This window comes from Scyliorhinus torazame, chromosome 2, assembly GCF_047496885.1.
Source record: "Scyliorhinus torazame isolate Kashiwa2021f chromosome 2, sScyTor2.1, whole genome shotgun sequence".
NCBI lineage: Eukaryota > Metazoa > Chordata > Chondrichthyes > Carcharhiniformes > Scyliorhinidae > Scyliorhinus > Scyliorhinus torazame.
The window spans coordinates 373,088,341-373,110,651 of NC_092708.1; the positions used below are offsets into that span (position 1 = coordinate 373,088,341).

Sequence of the window (22,311 nt, forward strand, 5' to 3'; positions counted from 1 at the left end):
AATGCCTTCTGGGCAAGAGCACTGACATTACCCTGGGCTCCTAATGGAGTTGAGCATTTAGATCATTAGAATTTCCACACATCAGTCTTCTAGCAGCGCATGTACAGAAGATGCCAGAATTGCTAAGACTAATGCTATGGAAGAAGTGTCCAAGAATGGGTCCTTCAGAGACTTAGAAAGTGACAGTACAGCAGAAGGACGAGAAGCAAGCCATTGCTGAATGTGTTCTGGCTGCGATTGACTGGGTAAGAGTACAATGAAGTAAAGGCAGTCCAACTAAACTAGACCACTGAGGAAATGTTTTGCAGTAAATTGAAGTGGAGGACCATGTCAATGCTGCTGAAAGAATAAGTAGGATAGTGTTCCACAATGGTGTTTACTGAGGGTGTTATTAATGTCTCAGCTTAGGACTGTTTTCATAATGTGGAGTAAGCAGAAACCCCATGGGGGAGATGATCATGGGTCTTTGAATGAAAACATTTTTCAGGCATTTTGGAGATGACTGGGAGGTTGGCTGTGGGACAATAATTGCAAGATTAAAAATCTTGAGCAGTGAACTTATGATTGAAAAGGAAGGGAGCAATGCCTGACTAAAGGGAACCAATTACAACGGTACAAAAGAAGGAAAATTGGGAGTTCGACAATTTGAAGTGAAGAAAATAAGAGATGAGTCTTGAAGATTAAATGCACTCAAGAAAGGGGATGGGTAGGGGTTAGTGGGGAGAAGATGGGAGATCAAGGTGGAGGTTCAGGGCTGGAATGGATGGACATGAGGGAGATGTGGCTTTATCAGAAAGAGGAAGGGGAACAGTCGCAACATCTGGTTGGATTGCCCCTGTCTGGTGACATAGAAATGTGTGAGCTCCCAGCACTTGTTAGAGGTTCAAGTAGATGGAGCTGGGGAGCAAGCTTTAACAAGGCAGGAATAGTAAGGCGAAAAAGTCACTGATAGGAGTAATCTATAGGCCACCAAATAGTAACATTATGGTGGGGCAGGCAATAAACAAAGAAATAACAGATGCATGTAGAAATGGTACAGCAGTTATAATGGGGGATTTTAATCTACATGTTGATTGGTTTAACCAGGTCGGTCAAGGCAGCCCTGTGGAGGAGTTTATAGAATGTATCCGTGATAGTTACCTAGAACAGTATGTAATGGAACCTACGAGGGAACAAGCGGTCCTAGATCTGGTCCTGTGTAATGAGACAGGATTGATTCAGGATCTCATAGTTAGGGATCCTCTCGGAAGGAGCGATCACAATATGGTGGAATTTAAAATACAGATGGAGGGTGAGAAGGTAAAATCAAGCACGAGTGTTTTGTGCTTAAACAAAGGAGATTACAATGGGATGAGAGAAGAACTAGCTAAGGTAGACTGGGAGCAAAGACTTTATGGTGAAACAGTCGAGGAACAGTGGAGAACCTTCCAAGTGATTTTTCACAGTGCTCAGCAAAGGTTTATACCAACAAAAAGGAAGGACGGTAAAAAGAGGGAAAATCGACCGTGGATATCTAAGGAAATAAGGGAGAGTATCAAATTGAAGGAAAAAACATACAAAGTAGCAAAGATTAGTGGGAGGCTAGAGGATTGGGAAATCTATAGGGGGCAACAGAAAGCTACTAAAAAAGCTATAAAGAAGAGTAAGATAGATTGAGAGTAAACTTGCTCAGAATATAAAAACAGATAGTAAAGGTTTCTACAAATACATAAAACAAAAAAGAGAGGCTAAGGTAAATATTGGTCCTTTAGAGGATGAGAAGGGAGATTTAATAATGGAAGATGAAGAAATGGCTGAGGAACTGAACAGGTTTTTTGGGTCGGTCTTTACAGTGGAAGACACAAATAACATGCCAGTGACTGATGGAAATGAGGCTATGACAGGTGAGGACCTTGAGAGGATTGTTATCACTAAGGAGGTAGTGATGGGCAAGCTAATGGGGCTAAATGTAGACAAGTCTCCTGGCCCTGATAGAATTTATCCCAGAGTGCTAAAAGAGATGGCTCGGGAAATTGCAAATGCACTACTGTTAATTTACCAAAATTCACTAGACTCTGGGGTGGTCCCGGCGGATTGGAAATTAGCAAACGTGACCCCACTGTTTAAAAAAGGAGGTAGGCAGAAAGCGGGTAATTATTGGCCAGTTAGCTTAACTTCGGTAGTCGGGAAGATGCTGGAATCTATCATCGAGGAAGAAATAGCGAGGCATCTGGATGGAAATTGTCCCATTGGGCAGACGCAGCATGTGTTCATAAAGGGCAGGTCGTTCCTAACTAATTTAGTGGAATTCTTTGAGGACATTACCAGTGCGGTAGGTAACCGGGAGCCAATGGATGTGGTGTATCTGGATTTCCAAAGCCTTTGACAAGGTGCCACACAAAAGGTTGCTGCATAAGATAAAGATGCATGGCATTAAGGGGAAAGTAGTAGCATGGATAGAGGATTGATTAATTAATAGAAAGCAAAGAGTGGGGATTAATGGGTGTTTCTCTGGTTGGCAATCAGTAGCTAGTGGTGTCCCACAGGGATCAGTGTTGGGCCCACAACTGTTCACAATTTACATAGATGATTTGGAGTTGGGGACCAAGGGCAATGTGTCCAAGTTTGCAGACGACACTAAGATAAGTGGTAAAGCAAAAAGTGTAGAGGGTACTGGAAGTCTGCAGAGGGATTTGGATAGGCTACGTGAATGGGCTAGGGTCTGGCAGATGGAATACAATGTTGACAAATGTGAGGTTATCCATTTTGGTAGGAATAACAACAAAAGGGATTATTATTTAAATGATAAAATATTAAAACATGCTGCTGTGTAGAGAGACCTGGGTGTGCTAGTGCATGAGTCGCAAAAAGTTGGTTTACAGGTGCAACAGGTGATTAAGAAGGCAAATGGAATTTTGTCCTTCATTGCTAGAGGGATGGAGTTTAAGACTAGGGAGGTTCTGCTGCAATTGTATAAGGTGTTAGTGAGGCCACACCTGGAGTATTGTGTTCAGTTTTGGTCTCCTTACTTGAGAAAGGACGTACTGGCACTGGAGGGTGTGCAGAGGAGATTCACTAGGTTAATCCCAGAGCTGAAGGGGTTGGATTACGAGGAGAGGTTGAGTAGACTGGGACTGTACTCGTTGGAATTTAGAAGGATGAGGGGGGATCTTATAGAAACATATAAGATTATGAAGGGAATAGATAGGATAGATGCGGGCAGGTTGTTTCCACTGGCGGGTGAAAGCAGAACTAGGGGGCATAGCCTCAAAATAAGGGGAAGTAGATTTAGGACTGAGTTTAGGAGGAACTTCTTCACCCAAAGGGTTGTGAATCTATGGAATTCCTTGCCCAGTGAAGCAGTAGAGGCTCCTTCATTAAATGTTTTTAAGATAAAGGTAGATCGTTTTTTGAAGAATAAAGGGATTAAGGGTTATGGTGTTCGGGCCGGAAAGTGGAGCTGAGTCCACAAAAGATCAGCCATGATCTCATTGAATGGTGGAGCAGGCTCGAGGGGCCAGATGGCCTACTCCTCCTAGTTCTTATGTTCTTATGTCAAGAAAGGAAACCGTTTGTTACCTTGTTCAAGTTCATTAAGATGACTCACTGATGTGAGGAGGTGCCATGGGTTCTTTATTATTGTTATGCACAGGTACGTTTTACAGATTGAAATTAGTGAATCTGATCATAACCGTTCCATCTCTTCACTTGCTGTGAAATAAAGTAGCTGACGGACTCCTCGCCTAGTCCATCTTTACAAGATTGAAGAAGTGTATGTGCGAAACACATAAATATCCATTTTTGGTCATGAGGTGATATAAATGTAACCAAAGGTGTGTTATCACCCAAGTCATGATTGGACAGTGAGTCAACACCATTTAAAGCCTAAATTGTCTGATGCTATTGACATTGAGATGGTATCTACTGCAGCTCAAAGATATAACATCTAGCCATAGTGAACCTAGTAATCATAAGTTGAAGTCCTATTTATTCTCCCTATTTTGGTTTTCTCTGATGTTCTAAGCACAGCTGAAGTGTGGGAAATTTCTTACACAGAGATCAAAAAACTTTGCAATGGGAATGGTGCATTCAAGGCAACACTACCTGCATAGCCAATGCACTGGTAAAATGTATCCACTGGGAAGCGGTTCAGATTTAGTTTCACATCACATTGGCAGAAGTCCTGATGAGAAATAGCGCATTCATTGATGGACAGTATTCTGCAAGCTGCAAAGCCTGCTTTGATAGTTTGCTAATATTCTAAAAGTGTCAATTTTCTTGCAACTGGGTGGATTTACATATGTTGGGATCTTTCTGAGCCTGCCTAAACAAACCATTTAGGGTTTATTTGAGGACAACGTTTATGAATGATACAAAAAGTTCTGTTTAATTATTTGTCATCAGCATGAGCCACCCCAAAGCACAGCAAACTGGGTATTTGTGTATCTCATTTATTTAAACGTTTCACATGTCCCCATCCCTAAGCTATTTGAACTTTTGGGATGTTTAAATGTATGAGTATAGTTTCAGAACTTTTCCATTGATTCAATATTTAATTTTGGGAAGATGTTCTCCACATACTGTCTTTCCTTATTTATATTTGCAGCCTGCCACAACTCACCATGGCTTAAATAATATTAGGCTTTGTAGGGAGCAGACTGAAAATAGCACACCCTGATACAGTTGTGCACTATTCCGCTGACGACTGTGGAAGATATTTTTTTTTAAAATCATCAATCAACTCTGCATGAGGCCAATGAGTGTGAGAACTAATAGCACAGAAAAAGAAGCATGGTCTGTTACTTGCAGGGGCATTTTTGTGCCATAAGCCATAAACAACTTTTGAAGTTGCGCATTGTACTGTAACTGAAAATGTTTAATGGTACCCTGCAATTGGCTCAATTGATTTCGTGAAGCAAGAGGTAGATTGTTAGGTTGAAAATAATCTGGGTACTTGCTAACGTCAGGACCAAGGAGTAAAAATAGAAAATGCTTGAAGTATTCAGGCAGCAACTGTGGAATGAAACAGTCATCGACCTGAAATGTTAACTCGGTTTCCCTCTACAGATGCTGCCAGACCTGCCGAGTATTTCCAGTATTTTCTGTTTTTATTTCAGATTTCCAGGAGCTGCAGCATTTTGCTTTTGTATCAGGACAATGGGGATTGACCAGTTAAATTTGGTTATTGCAGGCTTAAGGCTGGATTGGAGAACTAACTCCATGCTTGCTTTCACCTGCACTTTGGTACAATAGAAACTTACTGTATTTAGTCTCACTCTCCTCTAGTCCTGACATTCTATTAAGTTAGCTATTTGTCTCTGATTTCTATGTAGTTTGTTATCTTGGAGAAAGACAATTAGCAATCTTAATCTAACGCAGTGGAATGGTGATAGTGACGTCCGTTCTTGATTCAGTTGCAGCACACGCGTGATAAGGAGCAGCGCTTGAACCAGGATTTGCAGCGGTTGCGACATCATTTAATTGAGATGGAGGAGTCATACACCAAAGAGGCCTTGGCAGCTGAGGACCGAGAGGCTGAGCTAAGGAAGAGGGCTAATTTCCTGGGGGAAAAATTGGCATCATCGTCTTGTGCTGTGGAAAATGCCAGGTAGAAGCAACGCCTTTTAAAATAAATAATAGATTTTAATTGTGATTATTAAAGATGCTGTAGTACTTAACATGTCCTGTATGCACCATATGACATAAATTTGGACTATGACTGGCTCCACGGTTTTTTTCATTTGTTCATGGCTGGACAGGCTGGTTGGCCAGCATTTATTGCCCATCCCTAATTGTCCTTTAACAGAATGGCTTCTTACACCATTTCAGAGGGCATTTAAGAGTAATTTAAGAGTAAAGAAAACAATTGGAATGTTGGCATTTATAGCTAAAGCAATAGAGTGTAAAGTGTTGTTGCAACTGTACAAGGCATTGGTGAGACCACACCTGGAGTATTGTGCACAGTTTTGGTCCCCTTATTTGAGGAAAGATGTAATGCATTGGAGGCAGTTCAGAGGAGGTTCACTCAGTTGATTCTAGAGATGATGGGTTTGTCATGTGAAAATAGATTGACCAGTTTATGCCTATACTGTCTAGAGTTTAGAAGAATGAGGGGAGATCAAATTGAGGTTTGCAAGATGAAAAATGGTATGGACAAAGTAGACGTGGAGCAGATGCTTCCTTTGTTAGGCATTCTGGAAAGAGAGGTCATAATCTTGGGATAAGAGGTAGCAAATGTCTGAGTTGAGGGGAAACTACAACCCAAAGGATTGTGAATCTGTGGAATTTGCTACCCCAGAATGCGGTGGATGCTGGGACAGCGAGTAAATTTAAGGAGGCATTAGACATATTTTAAATTGGTAATGGGTTAAGGAGTTATGGAGAACGGGTAGGACGGTGGAGTTGAGGCCAGGACGAGATCAACCCTGATCGAATGGTAGAGCAGACTCGATGAGCCAAATGGCCTAATTCTGCTCCTATTTCTTATGAACTTATGAACAACCACATTGCTGTGGATCTGGACTCGCACGTAAGCCAGACCAGATAAGGATGGCAGATTCCCTTCCCTAAAGGACATTAGTGAACCAGATGGGCTTCTATAACAATTGACAATGGTTTCATGGTCATCATTAGACTTTTAATTCCAGATTTTAATTCAAATTCACCATCTGCCATGGTGGGATTCGAACCTGGGTCCCCAGAACATTACCCAGGTTCTCTGGATTGCTAGACCAGTGACGATGCCATTGCCTCCCCATATCTCTTTTTAAAAAAAAAAATATATATTTTATTCAAGATTTTTTGGCCAAATATTACGTAGTTTTTCTTTTAAACAACAATAAAGCAATATAAATAACAGTGGCCAGTTTTAAACAAGTAAATAAATAATATATAAACAGAAACAAAACTAAATGGCAACTGCCTTGTCAAAAATAGTTACTCTCCAAAGATACAATCCAACAGTCCAATATACATTACCTATAACAAATGTCTATACATATACAATGACATCCCTAAGAGCCCGCCCGGATCTCCCCCTCCCCCTCCCCCCTGGGTTGCTGCTGTTGTTTTCCTTCTTTTTCATTCCCTCTATCGTTCATTGAGGTAGTTGACGAACGGTTGCCACCGCCTGGTGAACCCTTGAGCCGAACCCCTTAATATGAACTTGATCCGTTCTAACTTTATAAACCCTGCCATGTCGTTTATCCAGGTTTCCACGCCCGGGGGTTTGGCTTCCTTCCACATAAGCAATATCCTGCGCCGGGGTGCGCCGGGCTACTAGGGACGCAAAGGCCAAAACATCAGCCTCTCTCGCCTCCTGCACTCCCGGCTCTTCTGCAACCCCGAATATAGCCAACCCCGAATATAGCCAACCCCCAGCTTGGCTCGACCCGGACCCCCACCACCTTCGAAAGCACCTTCGCCACCCCCACCCAGAACCCCTGTAATGCCAGACGTGACCAGAACATGTGGGTGTGATTCGCTGGGCTTCTCGAGCATCTCCCACACCTATCCTCTACCCCGAAAAATGTACTGAGCCGTGCTCCAGTCATATGCGCCCTGTGTAGAACCTTGAATTGTATCAGGCTTAGCCTGGCACACGAGGACGACGGGTTTACCCTACATAGGGCATGACCCCCAGCCCCTCCTCAATCTCCTCCCCCAGCTCTTCTTCCCATTTCCCTTTCAGCTCATCTACCATGATCTCCCCCTCGTCCCTCATTTCCCTGTATATGTCCGACACCCTACCATCCCCCACCCATGTCTCTGAGATCACTCTATCCTGCACCTCCTGCGTCGGGAGCTGCGGGAATTCCCTCACCTGTTGCCTCGCAAAAGCCCTCAGTTGCATATACCGAAATGCATTCCCTTGGGGCAACCCATATTTTTCCGTCAGCGCTCCCAGACTCGCAAACGTCCCATCTACAAACAGATCTCTCAATTGTACTACCCCAGCTCTTTGCCATGCTCCAAATCCCCCATCCATTCTCCCCGGAACAAACCTTTGGTTATTTCTTATTGGGGACCGCACCGAGGCTCCCGTCCTTCCCCCATGCCGTCTCTACTGCCCCCAAATTTTTCATGTTGCCACCACCACCGGGCTTATAGTATATTTCTTCGGTGAGAACGGCAACGGTGCCGTCACCATTGCTTGTAAGCTGGTCCCCTTACAGGACGCCCTCTCCAATCTCTTCCACGCCGCTCCCTCCCCTTCTCCCATCCACTTACACACCATTGAAATATTGGCGGCCCAGTAATAATCATTTAGGCTCGGTAGTGCCAACCCCCCCCTATCCCTACTACGCTGCAAGAACCCCCTCCTCACTCTCGGGGTCTTCCCGGCCCACACGAAACTCATAATGCTTTTCTCGATTCTCTTAAAAAAAGCCTTCGTGACCATCACCGGGAGGCACTGAAACACAAAGAGGAATCTCGGGAGAACCACCATTTTAACCGCCTGCACCCTACCTGCCAGCGACAGGGACACCATGTCCCATCTCTTGAAGTCCTCCTCCATCTGTTCCACCAGTCGTGTTAAATTAAGCCGGTGCAAGGTTCCCCAATTCTTGGCTATCTGAATCCCCAAGTATCGGAAGTCTCTTGTTACCTTCCTCAGCGGTAGATCCTCTATTTCCCTACTCTGCTCCCCCGGATGCACCACAAACAACTCACTTTCCCCCATGTCCAATTTATACCCCGAAAAATCCCCAAACTCCCCAAGTATCCGCATTATCTCTGGCATCCCCTCCACCGGGTCCGCCACATACAACAACAAATCATCCGCATACAAAGATACCCGGTGTTCTTCTCCTCCCCTAAACACTCCCCTCCACTTCCTGGAACCCCTCAGTGCCATGGCCAGGGGCTCAATCGCCAGTGCAAACAATCACGGAGACAGGGGACACCCCTGCCTCGTCCCTCTGTAAAGCCGGAAATAATCAGACCCCCGTCCATTCGTAACCACACTTGCCATTGGTGCCCTATACAGCAACTGTACCCATCCGATATACCCATCTCCAAAGCCAAATCTCCTCCGCACCTCCCACAGATAATCCCACTCCACTCTAACAAATGCTTTCTCGGCATCCATCGCCACCACTATCTCTGCTTCCCCCTCTGGCGGGGGCATCATCATTACCCCTAGCAACCTCCATATGTTCGTGTTCAGCTGTCTCCCCTTCACAAACCCAGTTTGGTCCTCATGAACCACCCCCGGGACACAGTCCTCTATCCTCGTCGCCATTATCTTAGTCATTATCCTCGTCGCCATTATCTTGGCCAGAATCTTAGTATCCACATTTAAAAGAGAAATGGGCCCATAGGACCCACATTGCAGCGGGTCTTTTTCCTTCTTTAGGAGGAGCGATATCTTTGCCTCTGACATAGTCGGGGGCAACTGCCCCCTTTCCCTAGCCTCATTAAAGGTTCTCGTCAGAAGCGGGGCCAGCAAGTCCATATGCTTCCTATAAAATTCCACCGGGAATCCGTCTGGTCCCGGGGCCTTCCCCGCCTGCATGCTCCCAATCCCTTTCACTACCTCCTCTATCTCAATCTGTGCTCCCAGTCCCGCCCTCTCCTGCTCCTCCATCTTGGGGAATTCCAGCTGATCCAGAAAGCACATCATTCTCTCCTTCCCTTCCGGGGGCTGAGCTTTATATAATCTTTTGTAGAATACCGCTCCCCGCTCCATCTCTCCCTCTTCGTCTCTCACCCCCCTCGCTGCTCCCCTCTTCCTCAGTTGGTGGGCCAGCAACCGGCTCGCCTTCTCCCCATATTCATACTGTACACCCTGTGCCTTCCTCCATTGTGCCTCTGCATTACCCGTAGTCAACAAGTCAAATTCTACATGTAGCCTTTGCCTGTCCCTGTACAGTCCCTCCTCCGGTGCCTCCGCATATTGTCTGTCCACCCTCAAAAGTTCTTTCAGCAACCGCTCCCTTTCCCTACCCTCCTGCTTTCCTTTATGTGCCCTAATAGATATCAGCTCCCCTCTAACCACTGCCTTCAACGCCTCTCAGACCACTCCCACCTGAACCTCCCCATTGTCATTAAGCTCCAAGTACCTTTCAATACACCCCCTCACCCTTAAACATACCCCCTCATCTGCCAATAGTCCCATGTCCATTCTCCAGGGCGGGTGCTGTTCTTTTTCCTCCCCTATCTCCAGGTCCACCCAATATGGAGCGTGGTCCGAGATAGCTATAGCCGTGTACTCCGTCCCTGTCACCTTCGGGATCAGCGCCCTTCCCAAAACAAAAAAGTCTATCCGTGAATATACTTTATGGACATAGGAGAAAAACGAGAACTCCTTACTCCTAGGCCTGCTAAATCTCCAGGGGTCTACTCCTCCCATCTGCTCCATAAAGTCCTTGAGCACCCTAGCTGCAGCCGGCCTCCTCCCGGTCCTGGACCTCGATCTGTCCAGCCCTGGGTCCAGCACCGTATTGAAGTCTCCCCCCATTACCAACTTTCCTGCCTCTAGGTCCGGGATACGTCCCAACATACGCCTCATAAAATTGGCATCATCCCAGTTCGGGGCATATACATTCACTAGAACCACCGCCTCCCCTTGCAATCTGCCACTCACCGTCACATATCTACCCCCACTATCCGCCACTATGGTCTTTGCCTCAAACAGTACCCGTTTCCCCACTAATATAGCCACCCCCCTGTTCTTTGCGTCTAACCCCGAATGAAACACCTGCCCCACCCATCCTTTGCGTAGTCTGACCTGGTCTATCAGTTTCAAATGCGTCTCCTGCAACAAAACCACATCTGCCTTTAGTTTCTTTAGGTGTGCGAGTACCCGTGCCCTTTTAATCGGCCCGTTCAGCCCTCTCACATTCCACGTGATCAGCCGGGTTGGGGGGCTCTTTACCCCCCCCCCCCCCTTGTTGAGTAGCCATCCCCTTTTTTAATCCAGCTCCTCACCCGGTTCCCACGCAGCCGTATCTCCCCCCGACGGCGCCCTCCCGCCTCGACCACCCCACCCCGTACCCGCTCCCCCTTCTCCCCAGCAGCAGCAACCCAGTTAACCCCCCCCCCCGCTAGATCCTTTTCTAGCGTAATTGCACCCCCCATGTTGCTCCCAGAAGTCAGCAAACTCTGGCTGACCTCGGCTTCCCCCCGTGACCTCGGCCCCCACTGTGCGAGACCCCCTCCTTCCTGCTTCCCTGTTCCCGCCATGATTACCATAGTGCGGGAACAAAGCCCGCCTTTCCCACTTGGCCCCACCCCTAATGGCCGGCGCCCACAATTCCTCATCCTCCCCCCCCCCCCCCCCCCCCCCCACGACATGGGGAAGAGAGAAAAGTTACAGGGTCGCAAGATTAACAACTTGAGAGATCATCCCTTCCCCCTTTTCCCCCCCCTTCACCCCACGTAATCACCCCACCACTTTGTCCCAAATGTTCTTTTTCTGGCCCGCCTATTCCAGCTGCTCCTCCACAATAAATGTCCACGCCTCTTCTGCCGTTTCAAAGTAGTGGTGTTTCCCTTGATGTGTGACCCACAGTCTTGCCGGCTGCAGCATTCCAAATTTAACCTTCCTTTTGTGCAGCACTGCCTTGGCCCGATTAAAGCTTGCCCTCCTTCTCGCCACCTCCGCACTCCAATCTTGATATACGCGGATCACCGCGTTCACCCACCTACTGCTCCGAGTTTTCTTTGCCCATCTGAGGACCATCTCTCTGTCCTTATATCGGAGAAATCTCGCCACTATGGCTCGAGGAATTTCTCCAGCCCTCGGTCTTCGCGCTATAACTCGATAGGCTCCCTCCACCTCCAATGGGCCCGTCGGGGCCTCCGATCCCATTAACGAGTGCAGCATCGTGCTCACATATGCCCCGACGTCCGCCCCTTCTGCACCTTCTGGAAGACCAAGAATCCTTAAATTCTTCCTCCTCGCATTATTCTCCAGCACCTCCAGCCTTTCCACACACCTTTTGTGTTATGCCTCGTGCATCTCTGTCTTCACCACCAGGCCCTGTATGTCGTCCTCATTCTCAGCAGCCTTTGCCTTCACGACCCGAAGCTCCTGCTCCTGGGTCTTTTGCTCCTCCTTTAGCCCTTCAATCGCCTGTAATATTGGGGCCAGCAGCTCCTTCTTCATCTCCTTTTTAAGTTCTTCCACACAGCGCCGCAGGAACTCTTGTTGGTCAGGGCCCCATACGAGACGGCCACCTTCCAACGCCATCTTGCTTTGTGCTTGCTTTCCTTGCCGCTGCTCTAAAGGATCCTCCGCAATCCGGCCACCTTCCTCTCCTTTTTCCATCTGTGTCCAGGGGGAATTCCCTTCTGGTTTACCGCAGTGTTTTTAGCCGTTAAAATTGCCGTTGGGGCTCCTATCAAGAGCCCAAAAGTCCTTTCCACCGGGAGCTGCCGAAACATGCGACTTAGCTGGTCATCGCCGCACCCAGAGGTCTCCTCCCTATATCTCTAATTTCAGTTATGGCATCATGTGAAAGACTGGGCTAACTGCAGCGATAAAGGTGATATACCTGATTGCCCATCAGTCAACAATTACCCAGTGGTCAGGATAGGGGGATAATTAATGTAATAAGTTTGTAAAAATAGGCGAATGATGTTGTGCCACACAGCATCCAGAGTCAGTTCTTGCTGTACACTGAGTTAGCTTATTTTAGTGCACCCATGAGTTCATTGCAGTCAGCTCAATGGTCCCAGCTAGGAAGAGGAGAAAGATAAACTACAGTTGATAGCCCTGATCTTTAAGCACACAACACCTGGCAAATACACATGTCCAGACAATATTGGGATAGGAAGAAATAAAAAGTTTCATTCATGATAATCGCTAATCATGTGTTACAGAAATGCCCCAAAGTGTTTTTCACATGAGATTTTAAACCACCCAGTCACTGTCAATCCTCTGAGGGGGGTGTACAAGATCCCAGGACATGATTTCAAAGAAGAGTAGAGGAACAGGCCAATATTTATCCTTCAATCAACATCACTTAAACAAATTATCTAATCATCATCACATTGCACAAAAATCTGTCATGCTTCCTGCATCACAACAGTTCAAAAGTAGTTCAGTGGGTGTAAAGGCACTTGGGGAACATCCAGTGGTTGTGAATAACAACATATAAATGTTTGTCTTTCATTTAAAATTTGCCATGGAGGCCTTGCGTTCACCAACAATATTGGTGGTGTTGTTGATCGAGGGAAGAATAACAACAAAACGTATTTAGATAGCATCTTTAATATCAAACATTTACAGGAATATTACAAAGCAAAATTGGACATGGAAGGTGCTAGATGACCAAAAGCTTTGTCAAAGAGGGAGGCTGAGCTTAGATCAAGACCTTCCTTCTCTTCTTTCAATAGTACCATTGATCTTTAACATCTGCCTGCACTCTCTGAATAAGCAACATAATTCAGCTTTTATCCAAAAGTTGCCGTTTCTGATAATGCCACACTCCCATTGTAGTTCCGCCTAGATTTATGTGCTCAAATCCATTAGTTGAGCTTGAACAAGCTCCTGGTTTGGGTCGATTGGTAACAAAGTCATGAGGTGATGTAATGCAAGAATTGGATTCACCCAAGTAGAAAAAAGATCAAGATAACTTTACAGTGTGTATAAAATGGCAACAGCTGTGTGCCTTTATTTTATATATCTGTAGGGACCTGAATGAAATATATTGAAACACTATAAATTGAGTGATTAAACATTCTCCGTGCAAATGATGCCCTAAAGAGTACACATCAGTCAGAGTCTGGAGGAATCTGCACCATTAAGACTGTCATGAGCCTCGCTAATGCACAGTGACCAACTTTGCTATACAAGTGCTGGTGAAGCCATGAGAGTGAGGGGTATGAGGGTAGTGGACTGATGAACATGAGGGGTGGTGGGGTGGGAGTTGGGGGTAAAACAGGGATCCTGTCACCTGTGAGTGTGTGGCGGATTTGGGGGAGGGGAGTGGGTGCAATGCTGGTGGCATGGGGAAAGGGGGTGGCATGCTGGCAAACGTGGGATGGAGGAAATGGGGTTGGTGGTGAAACCTGGAGTGGAGGTGGTCCACAAGCATGCAACCTGCCTTGATTCTGATGCTATCGCCTGCCGGATCCACCCCTTGGGCACCTGCAGACCAACCCTGACTGCAAGCTACTTTTAAAAAAAAATATGCTTAGAGTACCCAATAATTTTTTTTAAATTAAGGGGCAATTTAGCGTGGTCAATCTACCTACCCTGCACATCCTTGGGTTGAGGGGATGAGACCCGTGCAGACACGGGAAGAATGTGCGAATTCCACACGGTCAGTGACCTGGGGCCGGGATCGAACCTGGGTCCTTGGCGCCATGAGACAGCAGTGCTAGCCACTGTGCCACCCCACAAGCTACTAACCTGCCATGTTCAATGCCTTTGCGAAGAGAAGGACTGCTGGACACCAGAAATTCAAGAGATCCGACTCAGGATGTGGATCGAAAGATCAATTTACGGGACGTGCTGGAAAGCCTGGGACACTTGGTCACCCTTAGCTAAGGAGTATGCGGTTTGGGGGACGACTATCTTCCTGGAATTGAGAAGGCACAGAACTACTGTTGCAGGTGATACGTGGCCAAATCCATTGAGGGCGAAAAGTGAGAGATCCAACATACTGGAGATGGGCAGACTTTGAAATTGCACGTGGGCCACGTTTGTGCGAGGAATGATGTGAATGCATGTAATCTCGTGAGATAGTCCTTGTTGCATCTGCTATTCCATGTGTAATTTATAGCTCACACTATAAATATTGGCTGTAATTTATTTGCCTGTTAATTCATGTTTAGTTTGGGCAGCACGGTGGTGCAGTGGTAGCACTGCAGCCTCACTTCACTGAGGTCCCAGGTTCGATCCCGGCTCTGGGTCACTGTCCGTGTGGAGTTTGCACATTCTCCCCGTGTTTGCGTGGGTTTCGCCCCCACAACCCAAAGATGTGCAGGCTAGGTGGATTGGCCATGCTAAATTGTCCCTTAATTGGAAAAAATTAATTGGGTACACTAAATTTATATTTTAAAAAAAAGTCATGTTTAGTTTGTGTTAATTCTGATTCCTGTTGAAAGTAAAATCTGCAAAAAGTGAAATATTCTTGTCACTTTCTTCACTTGGGGGTCATTTGGTAATTTTTAATTATGTTGGTTTAGGGTTCCTCGCATAGATCATGACACCATAACACCATAAGACATAGGAGCGGAAGTAAGGCCATTCAGCCCATCAAGTCCACTATCCCATTCAATCATGGCTGATTTCAACTCCATTTACCCACTCTCTCTCCATAGCCCTTAAATTCTTTTTTTCTCGAGGAATTATCAACTTCTGTCTTAAAGACACTCAACCTCCCAGCCTCCATCACCCTCTGTGGCAATGAATTCCACAGACCCACCACTCTCTGGCTGAAGACATTTCTCCTCATCTCTGTTCTAAAGTGACTCCCTTTTATTCTAAGGCTGTGCCCCCGGGTCCTAGTCTCCCCTGCTAATGGAAACAACTTCCCTACATCCACCCTATCTAAGCCATTCATTATCTTGTAAGTTTCTATTCGATCTCTATTCTATTAGAACACGTGTGACTGTGCAGTGTTGCCATACTATAGATGTAAATTCAGCTTCACATGTCCGTGCTTCTAAACCAATTAAAAACATTTCTGCATGTAGTGGGTCTTTGGCACTTCCTCCAAAAGGCAGTGGAAGCAGAGTCTTTGAATATTTTCAAGGCAGAGGTAGATAGATTCTTGGTAAACAAGGGGATGAAGGGTTATCGGGTGCTGATGATCAGCGGGAGTTTACAACCAAATCAGACGTTATCTTATTAAATGGAGAAGCAGGCTTGAAGGGCCTTCCTGCTCCTAGTTAAATAGGCTCTTAATGCACAAGTTATACTTGGGGGTGTCTTAGAAAATCCAAATGATCCAAGCTGCATGATTTTTCTTCCTACCAGCCACCAAGCCAGCCTTCAAGTGGAGTCCTTGCAGGAGCAACTTCAAACCATTGCAAAACAGCGCGATGAAGCGGTGATGCAATTGAATACGTCTCAAGAACAAGTGAAGCAGTATGCAATGTCACTGACAAACCTGCAGATGGTGATAGAGCAATTTCAACAGGGTAAGCCATTATTTAAACTGTGCTTATATCGGAAGTGGCTATATTTGGGGATGGATCTAGTCCGATAGAAGGTTAACTAAGAAGTTTTACTTGATTACTTTAATTTTGCCAGCTTTCTGTTCCCCCCCTTTAATTATTTTAAGATCATCTTATGCATCAGACACTTTTCTGTCCAAACTAGTAAGGCTGAAGAGCAAGTTGCCTGTTGTACTCTTAAATCTGACAGTAGGGGGCAGAGGTGGTATGTGTGGAGCGTTTCTCCAGTTTTAAAATTTTTCTTCCACATCCTCAAATTAAATAATCCTGACTCAGCATCTTCCATAGTGGCCTCACCATAATGTGGAATTGCTATGTAAGAGATGCACGTGATCCTGTTTAGTGTCACTTCATGACAGTGTCTTTGACGATATTGGAACACTCTTTTAAACCGAAGGTGTCTTACCAGTATATGTGGAATAATCTGTAAACCATGTTTGTATATGCCTTATTAATCCCCGCCGTGATGTAACCAATGTTCAAAGTCCACTGACAGTATTGAATTCATGTACTGTCTTTTGGATAACTGGCATCATGAATGCTAAAATGATAAGACTAATTGTGGAATCAGAGCTGAAAAGCATTTGTTCTTGGCCATCTGGAGTGCAAAGGGTTTTCCAGGAAGAAATACATTTCCAATAATATTTCAGAATGAAGCCCATACAGCCAAGAATCCAGCTTAGTCGTTGGAATGGGTTACTTAGAAGAGCAGCCGAAGCTAGAACACACGGGTTTTTTAAGCCACAGCTGATGTGGTAACAGAAAAAAACAGATTTGGCACTTGTAAGTTGCAAGGTCCCTCTGATCCTCGATGCTTCCCAGGGTCCTGCTGTTCATCCAGTGTTCCCTTGTTTGTCTTGCCCAAGTGCATTACCTCTTACTTATCCTCTGTCACTAATTTATGGGATGTTGAGTGTAGCACCATCGATCACACACTAGGCGAGACGTAGAGAACTTCAATCGAGGCTTTATTGAGCAGACTTGTTCCCCAGCAGCTCAGTCACAGAATGCAGCTGCCGGGAGTAAACCGGGTTCTTATACCCCGCCTATCTGGGTGGAGCCCAGTAGGCGGAAGATCCAATCGGGACCCAGCATCTGTCCTCCAATAGCTCCTCGGCATTCATGGTGTACCGTATTACCCCTAATACATGCCACCACATTGAGGAAAAATGTAGCAGCTCCACTAACACTCTTAATTGTGATCAATTAACTCAAAAGTAAATTAAAGGTTAAATCTTTGATCTTTGTTCATGTCTTTGTTCAATGCAATATTAGTATGCATACTCTCATCATACAAGACCCCGTGATGAGCAATGCTCACAGTTGAGCAGGGAGGAAAGATGTAGTGCTACACTTCATGCTGCAATTTTTGTGTTTTAGCTTTGCAGCTCATTTCGCTTATCTATTTATATAAGGCCGTAGGCGATGTTCCTCCACAATATGTGATTCACTGCATAATTGCTTTTTATTTGTCCGCTGCACCCTGTGTTACTGATTACTAAATCCTTTAAATCTATAATTGTCTATTTTATTAGTAGTCATTAAATGCAAACTGGAACCGTTTGGTACCCAAACCCATCTCTGCTGCTGAATTTGTGTTCAGTTCCCCAATATGTATTTCCATCGTCGTCATCTTTTCAAATGCACAAACCCCAACTTCGACTATCTAAAATCCTTGTTTCTTCGCAGTGTTGATAAAACACTTTATTTAAATAGTCTGTTTGCCCCTAAAGGTTATTGTAAAATGGTCCTTCGTTATTTAATGGGTTTCTATTGTGATTTATTTTTCTTGCCTGCTATAACAACTTGCTGTGAATCTTTAATTTTCTTTTAATGGGAAACACGGGACCTCGATTCAGATGCAGAAGCATGGTAGTTATGTTGCTTGTTACTAATAATCCAGAAATGAGAGTTCAAATCCCACCACAGGTGTTGGGAAATTAAGTGTAGTTAATTAAATAAATCTGTAATAACCTCAGTAATAAAAAGCTGGTGTCATTAATGGAGACCTTCAAGCCGCTTGGTTGTCATAAAAACCCACCTGATTCACTGATATCCATTTAAGGGGGTGTAAACCCATCATCCTTACCTGGTCTGGCTGACTCCAGACCCCACAATAACCTGGTTTATTCTTAACTCTCTTCTAACTATGATCTAACATTATTGTCTTGAAAAGCTGAAACAAAAAGCTTTAAGTGAACTTTTCCACCTCCTGCTTCCCACTGGCTGGTTTGAATGGCCAATTAGTGTTGGCCTTGCCAGTGATGTCCACTTTGTGTGAATGAATTTTGAAAAGCCTAAATGAAGGCAGTAAATTCCAGGTTGCTTTTGGAAACAAACATTGTTCACTTTATTTAATTTAATCAGCACTTGTATATTTTGTGACAATTCATATGCCTGTGTAGAGGAGAAAGCGATGTATGCAACTGAATTGGAGAAATATCAGAAGGACATTGCAGAGTGGAAGAAGAAAGTATCAAGTCTTGAGAAAACAGTCACAGAATTAGAGGTAAGGAAAAAATTACCTTTTTATTTTCTAGCCAGGTTTGAGTATAAGAATTCATCAGTGGATAGTGAATCTTTCTATAATTTGCTATTTTTAAAAAAAACTACTACTATTCTGTGAGGTTTTACACCTGTTCTGTCCTGTAGGGTCCTCTATTGTATCAGTTATTTTTCTTCACTTCAATAACTTGAGTGTTTGACAGTAATTAGTTTAGTCCAGTTCGTGAACATGCACAATGTCATCCGAACTCGTTGCTGAAACTGCCCTCTGACCATGTCATCTACACATGGCTTCTTTAGTGTCATTGATTTTTTTTAAAATGCAAGTTTTGTTTAGATTGCTGAAATTCTGTTGAGAGTACGTTCAGTTCAATACTGCCAAAAGTAGTTTCTGCCAGCTATCGCTAATCTTAACATGGTGATTACATATTCCTGTGAAAACAAGAGTCGATCATTCCAAGGGTGCATTCAGCATTTCTGTTGTTCCTTTTTGGATGGCCTAGCCAATAAGAAGCTACATTGAATCATTGTTTCTGAAGACAGGCTTTTTTTAAATTTTGGAAGGTAGGGAGAGGAAAGCAAATATGGGAGCAAAATTATATCATGCATAGAATGATATCAAAACAATACAGCAAAGAAAACTAGTCTATAGTAGTGTTTCTGCGCCACGCACCGTGATAAAAAATAAGACCACGCAAATGGGATGTAGAGAATAACAGTTCCCAATATACGGTGATGTTAACACTGGTTTAGTCACTAAGTCTTTCACTTCTGTTTTTATTCGGCAATTTACATGTTTTGTGGTGTATGGGGAGGGACAGGATATCATAAAATCTTAAAACAATGATTCTTGCCCTTGCTGCTAAAATGGGTTGGTGCAGTCATACTATACAAATCATTTTACTGTAGTTTGCTGTCAAAAGACAGCACGACAACAGGCCATTTGTACTAATTTGCCAAAGAGGAGTGGGGATGGAGCATCGTATTTTAGCACTTTGCATTACTGATGCGTCACTGCATGACTTTGGTCTCTAGCTGTTAAAGTGTACAGGAGCTTCCCAACAGCCAGTTAGGATTTTGGATCTTGAGGTTATTGTTTGGTGTTTGTGAAATAATGGTCCCCAGCATTTGTAGTTGGGTCAGTAATCCCAAGAAGTGGGAGAATTAGTTTCTGTATTCAAGGATGGTAGTAGATTCAATTCGGAGAGGCTGTATTTAAGAGCAATTGTTTCTAAGACAGGATTTTCGAAAAAAGAATATGTTTTGCTCTAATCTGCGACAAGAGTTTACTGTACTGTAAAATAGCTTTAGCGATTTCAGGGGCAGTTGCGTTTAGTCCTCTGAAATCTCTCTATTTAATAGACTTCAGCAGCTTGGTTCTGCTGATTGCAGTTTTGCTCTTAAACTAGTTTAATATTTTCCTGACTGCTGCACTGATGCTGCTTCTGAAAAGTGTCCGCACTAAAAGCCATGAATGTTGCATTCAGAAATGTTTTAAATTAGTTTTAGATCTCTGGGTTAAATCCATCTGTTTAAACATGGTGAGAAGTATTGTCCAGCTGACATCTGCTAAAAGCCTGGATTGACTCAATTAAGCTGACAGTAACAAGAAAAAGCAGCGTGCTTAGCATCAATTATTTCAAGGCATAAAGTGCCAACATGGAATTTGGGCCAACTATTAAAGTAATTCGTGTAGCTTAGAAAGTATACAAACTCCATTAGAAAATGTTGCAGCCAAAAGGAACAAAAATGAGCCTGCATTTTATTTGTTTTTAACCACTCCCAATATATTTTGGGGTTTTATGTACAGTAAGCCCTCATTTAAAGTTGTTCCTGAAAATCATGACTTCAAGTGAAATATGGATTCCCTTGGGAGTCAGCGATTAAAGGAGGCTTAGGTTCTAACGGCCCTTCTTTATCAAAAAGAAACACACTAAAACACCCTGCATGTAAGTTGAAATAATAGTAATAGTAATCTTTATAAGTGTCACAAGTAGGCTTACATTAACACTACAATGAAGTTATTGTAAAAATCCCCTAATCCCCTACTCTGGTGCCTGTTTGGGTACACTGCGGAAGAATTCAGAATGTCCAATTCACCTAACAAGCACATCTCTCGGGACTTGTGGGAGGAAACGGGAGCACCCGGAGGAAACCCACGCAGACACGGAGAATGTGCAGACTCCGCACAGACCGTAACCCAAGCCAGGAATTGAACCTGGGACCCTGGTACTGTAAGATGTGAGACAATCTTGGACAGACTTCAGAAGATTAGCCAATTTTATAACTTCTATTTCTACAAATTCAATAATTTTCAAGAATCATTTTATCTTCCATAATATTTTAGCTAATATTTTAAAGGACCCCCCTCTATAATTGTTGAACCCAACACTGACTCACCCTATTTTCGCCAACCCGTCTGAACCTGGGCATCCATTCAAGATCATGATCTGATCTGATGCCGGAGCTTGGGCTGTGAAAGTGCAAGTCCCGATGATGCAGAAGTGCCAAGCTCAAGCTCGGGTTGTTGTAATCCATGTTTTTTTTTACTGCTCCTGCTCACCTTTTCCCTTTCCTGAACTCTTGCCGGAGTAGCAAGAGACAGTAAAATCATCTTAACAGTTATTTGTAATTTTTAAAAAAACATGGATTATGACAGGGTGGTATGGTGGCACAGCGGTTAGCACTGCTGCCTCACAGTGCCATGGACCAGTTCAATTCTGGCCTGGGTCACTGGCTGTATGGGGTTGGTACATTCTCCCCGTGTCTGCGTAGGTTTCCTCCGTGTGTTCCAGTTCCTCAAACAGTCCAAAGATGAACAGGTTAGGTGGATTGGTGAAGATACTTTGCCCCTTAGTGTCTAGGGATGTGCAGGTTAGGTTATGGGGATAGGGTGAGTTGGACATGGGTAGAGTGCTAATTCGATGGGCTGAATGACCTCCTCTGCACTGTAGGGATTCTCTGTCCTATAACAGACCCTGTTTGGCACTTCTGCACCATCGAGACTTTCAACTTCAAAACCACAGAGCTCCAAATTCAAATCGGAGCTGGATTTTGAACTGAAATGCAGGTTCAGGAGAGGAAAGAGACTAGTTGGGGAGCAGGAGGTTTGGAGAGAGGGTGGGTGGGGCTCGAGAAGTCCACGTTAGAGATCCGGGAGGAGGATAGGTCACACGTTCGAGGACCGGGTATGGGGAATGGCTGCAAGGTAAAGGGCCGGATGTGGGGAGAGACCACAATTTGAAGGGTCTGCCGTGGGGAGTGGCCACAAATCTGAGGATATGGCACTGGGGAGAGTACTTAGGAATTTTGTTTGCATTTTGATTCCATAGTGAATTTAATTTGGGAGTAGACAGCTTTTCCTATCCAAAATTCAGCATCAGCACCAATTCTCAGCGCTAATTAGAAACTATTATTTTTCCACATGCATTTTACAATTGATTGTTAACTGTTTTCCTCCTGTTTCAGCAACATTTAAAGGAAGCAAATGATGCTCTAGATTCTGCATCAAGACTAGCTGAACAGTTGGATCTTAAAGAGGAGCAGCTGGAAGATCTTAAGAAGCAAGGTAACACTTGGTTTTGATGGTGTAAACTGGTTTATTAGAAAGGTAATAAATTTTGGTTCCATCCGAACTCAAACGCAAACGCAATTGTAACTTTGGCCATTTTGGTGCTGGAGGAATTCAAAGTT

At 44.5% G+C, this 22,311-nt stretch overlaps 1 protein-coding gene across 2 annotated transcripts in view; it reads left to right on the forward strand.

Moving 5' to 3' along the window:
- Positions 1–22,311, forward strand: part of trip11 (thyroid hormone receptor interactor 11) — a 135,357-nt gene that overhangs the window by 84,057 nt on the left and 28,989 nt on the right. For both annotated transcript variants that reach the window (XM_072493094.1, XM_072493102.1), the window contains 4 exons: positions 5,394–5,587; positions 15,914–16,077; positions 18,519–18,622; positions 22,087–22,186. In XM_072493094.1, coding sequence (XP_072349195.1) covers positions 5,394–5,587; positions 15,914–16,077; positions 18,519–18,622; positions 22,087–22,186 — 562 coding nt within the window. The remainder of the gene's footprint in view (positions 1–5,393; positions 5,588–15,913; positions 16,078–18,518; positions 18,623–22,086; positions 22,187–22,311) is intronic.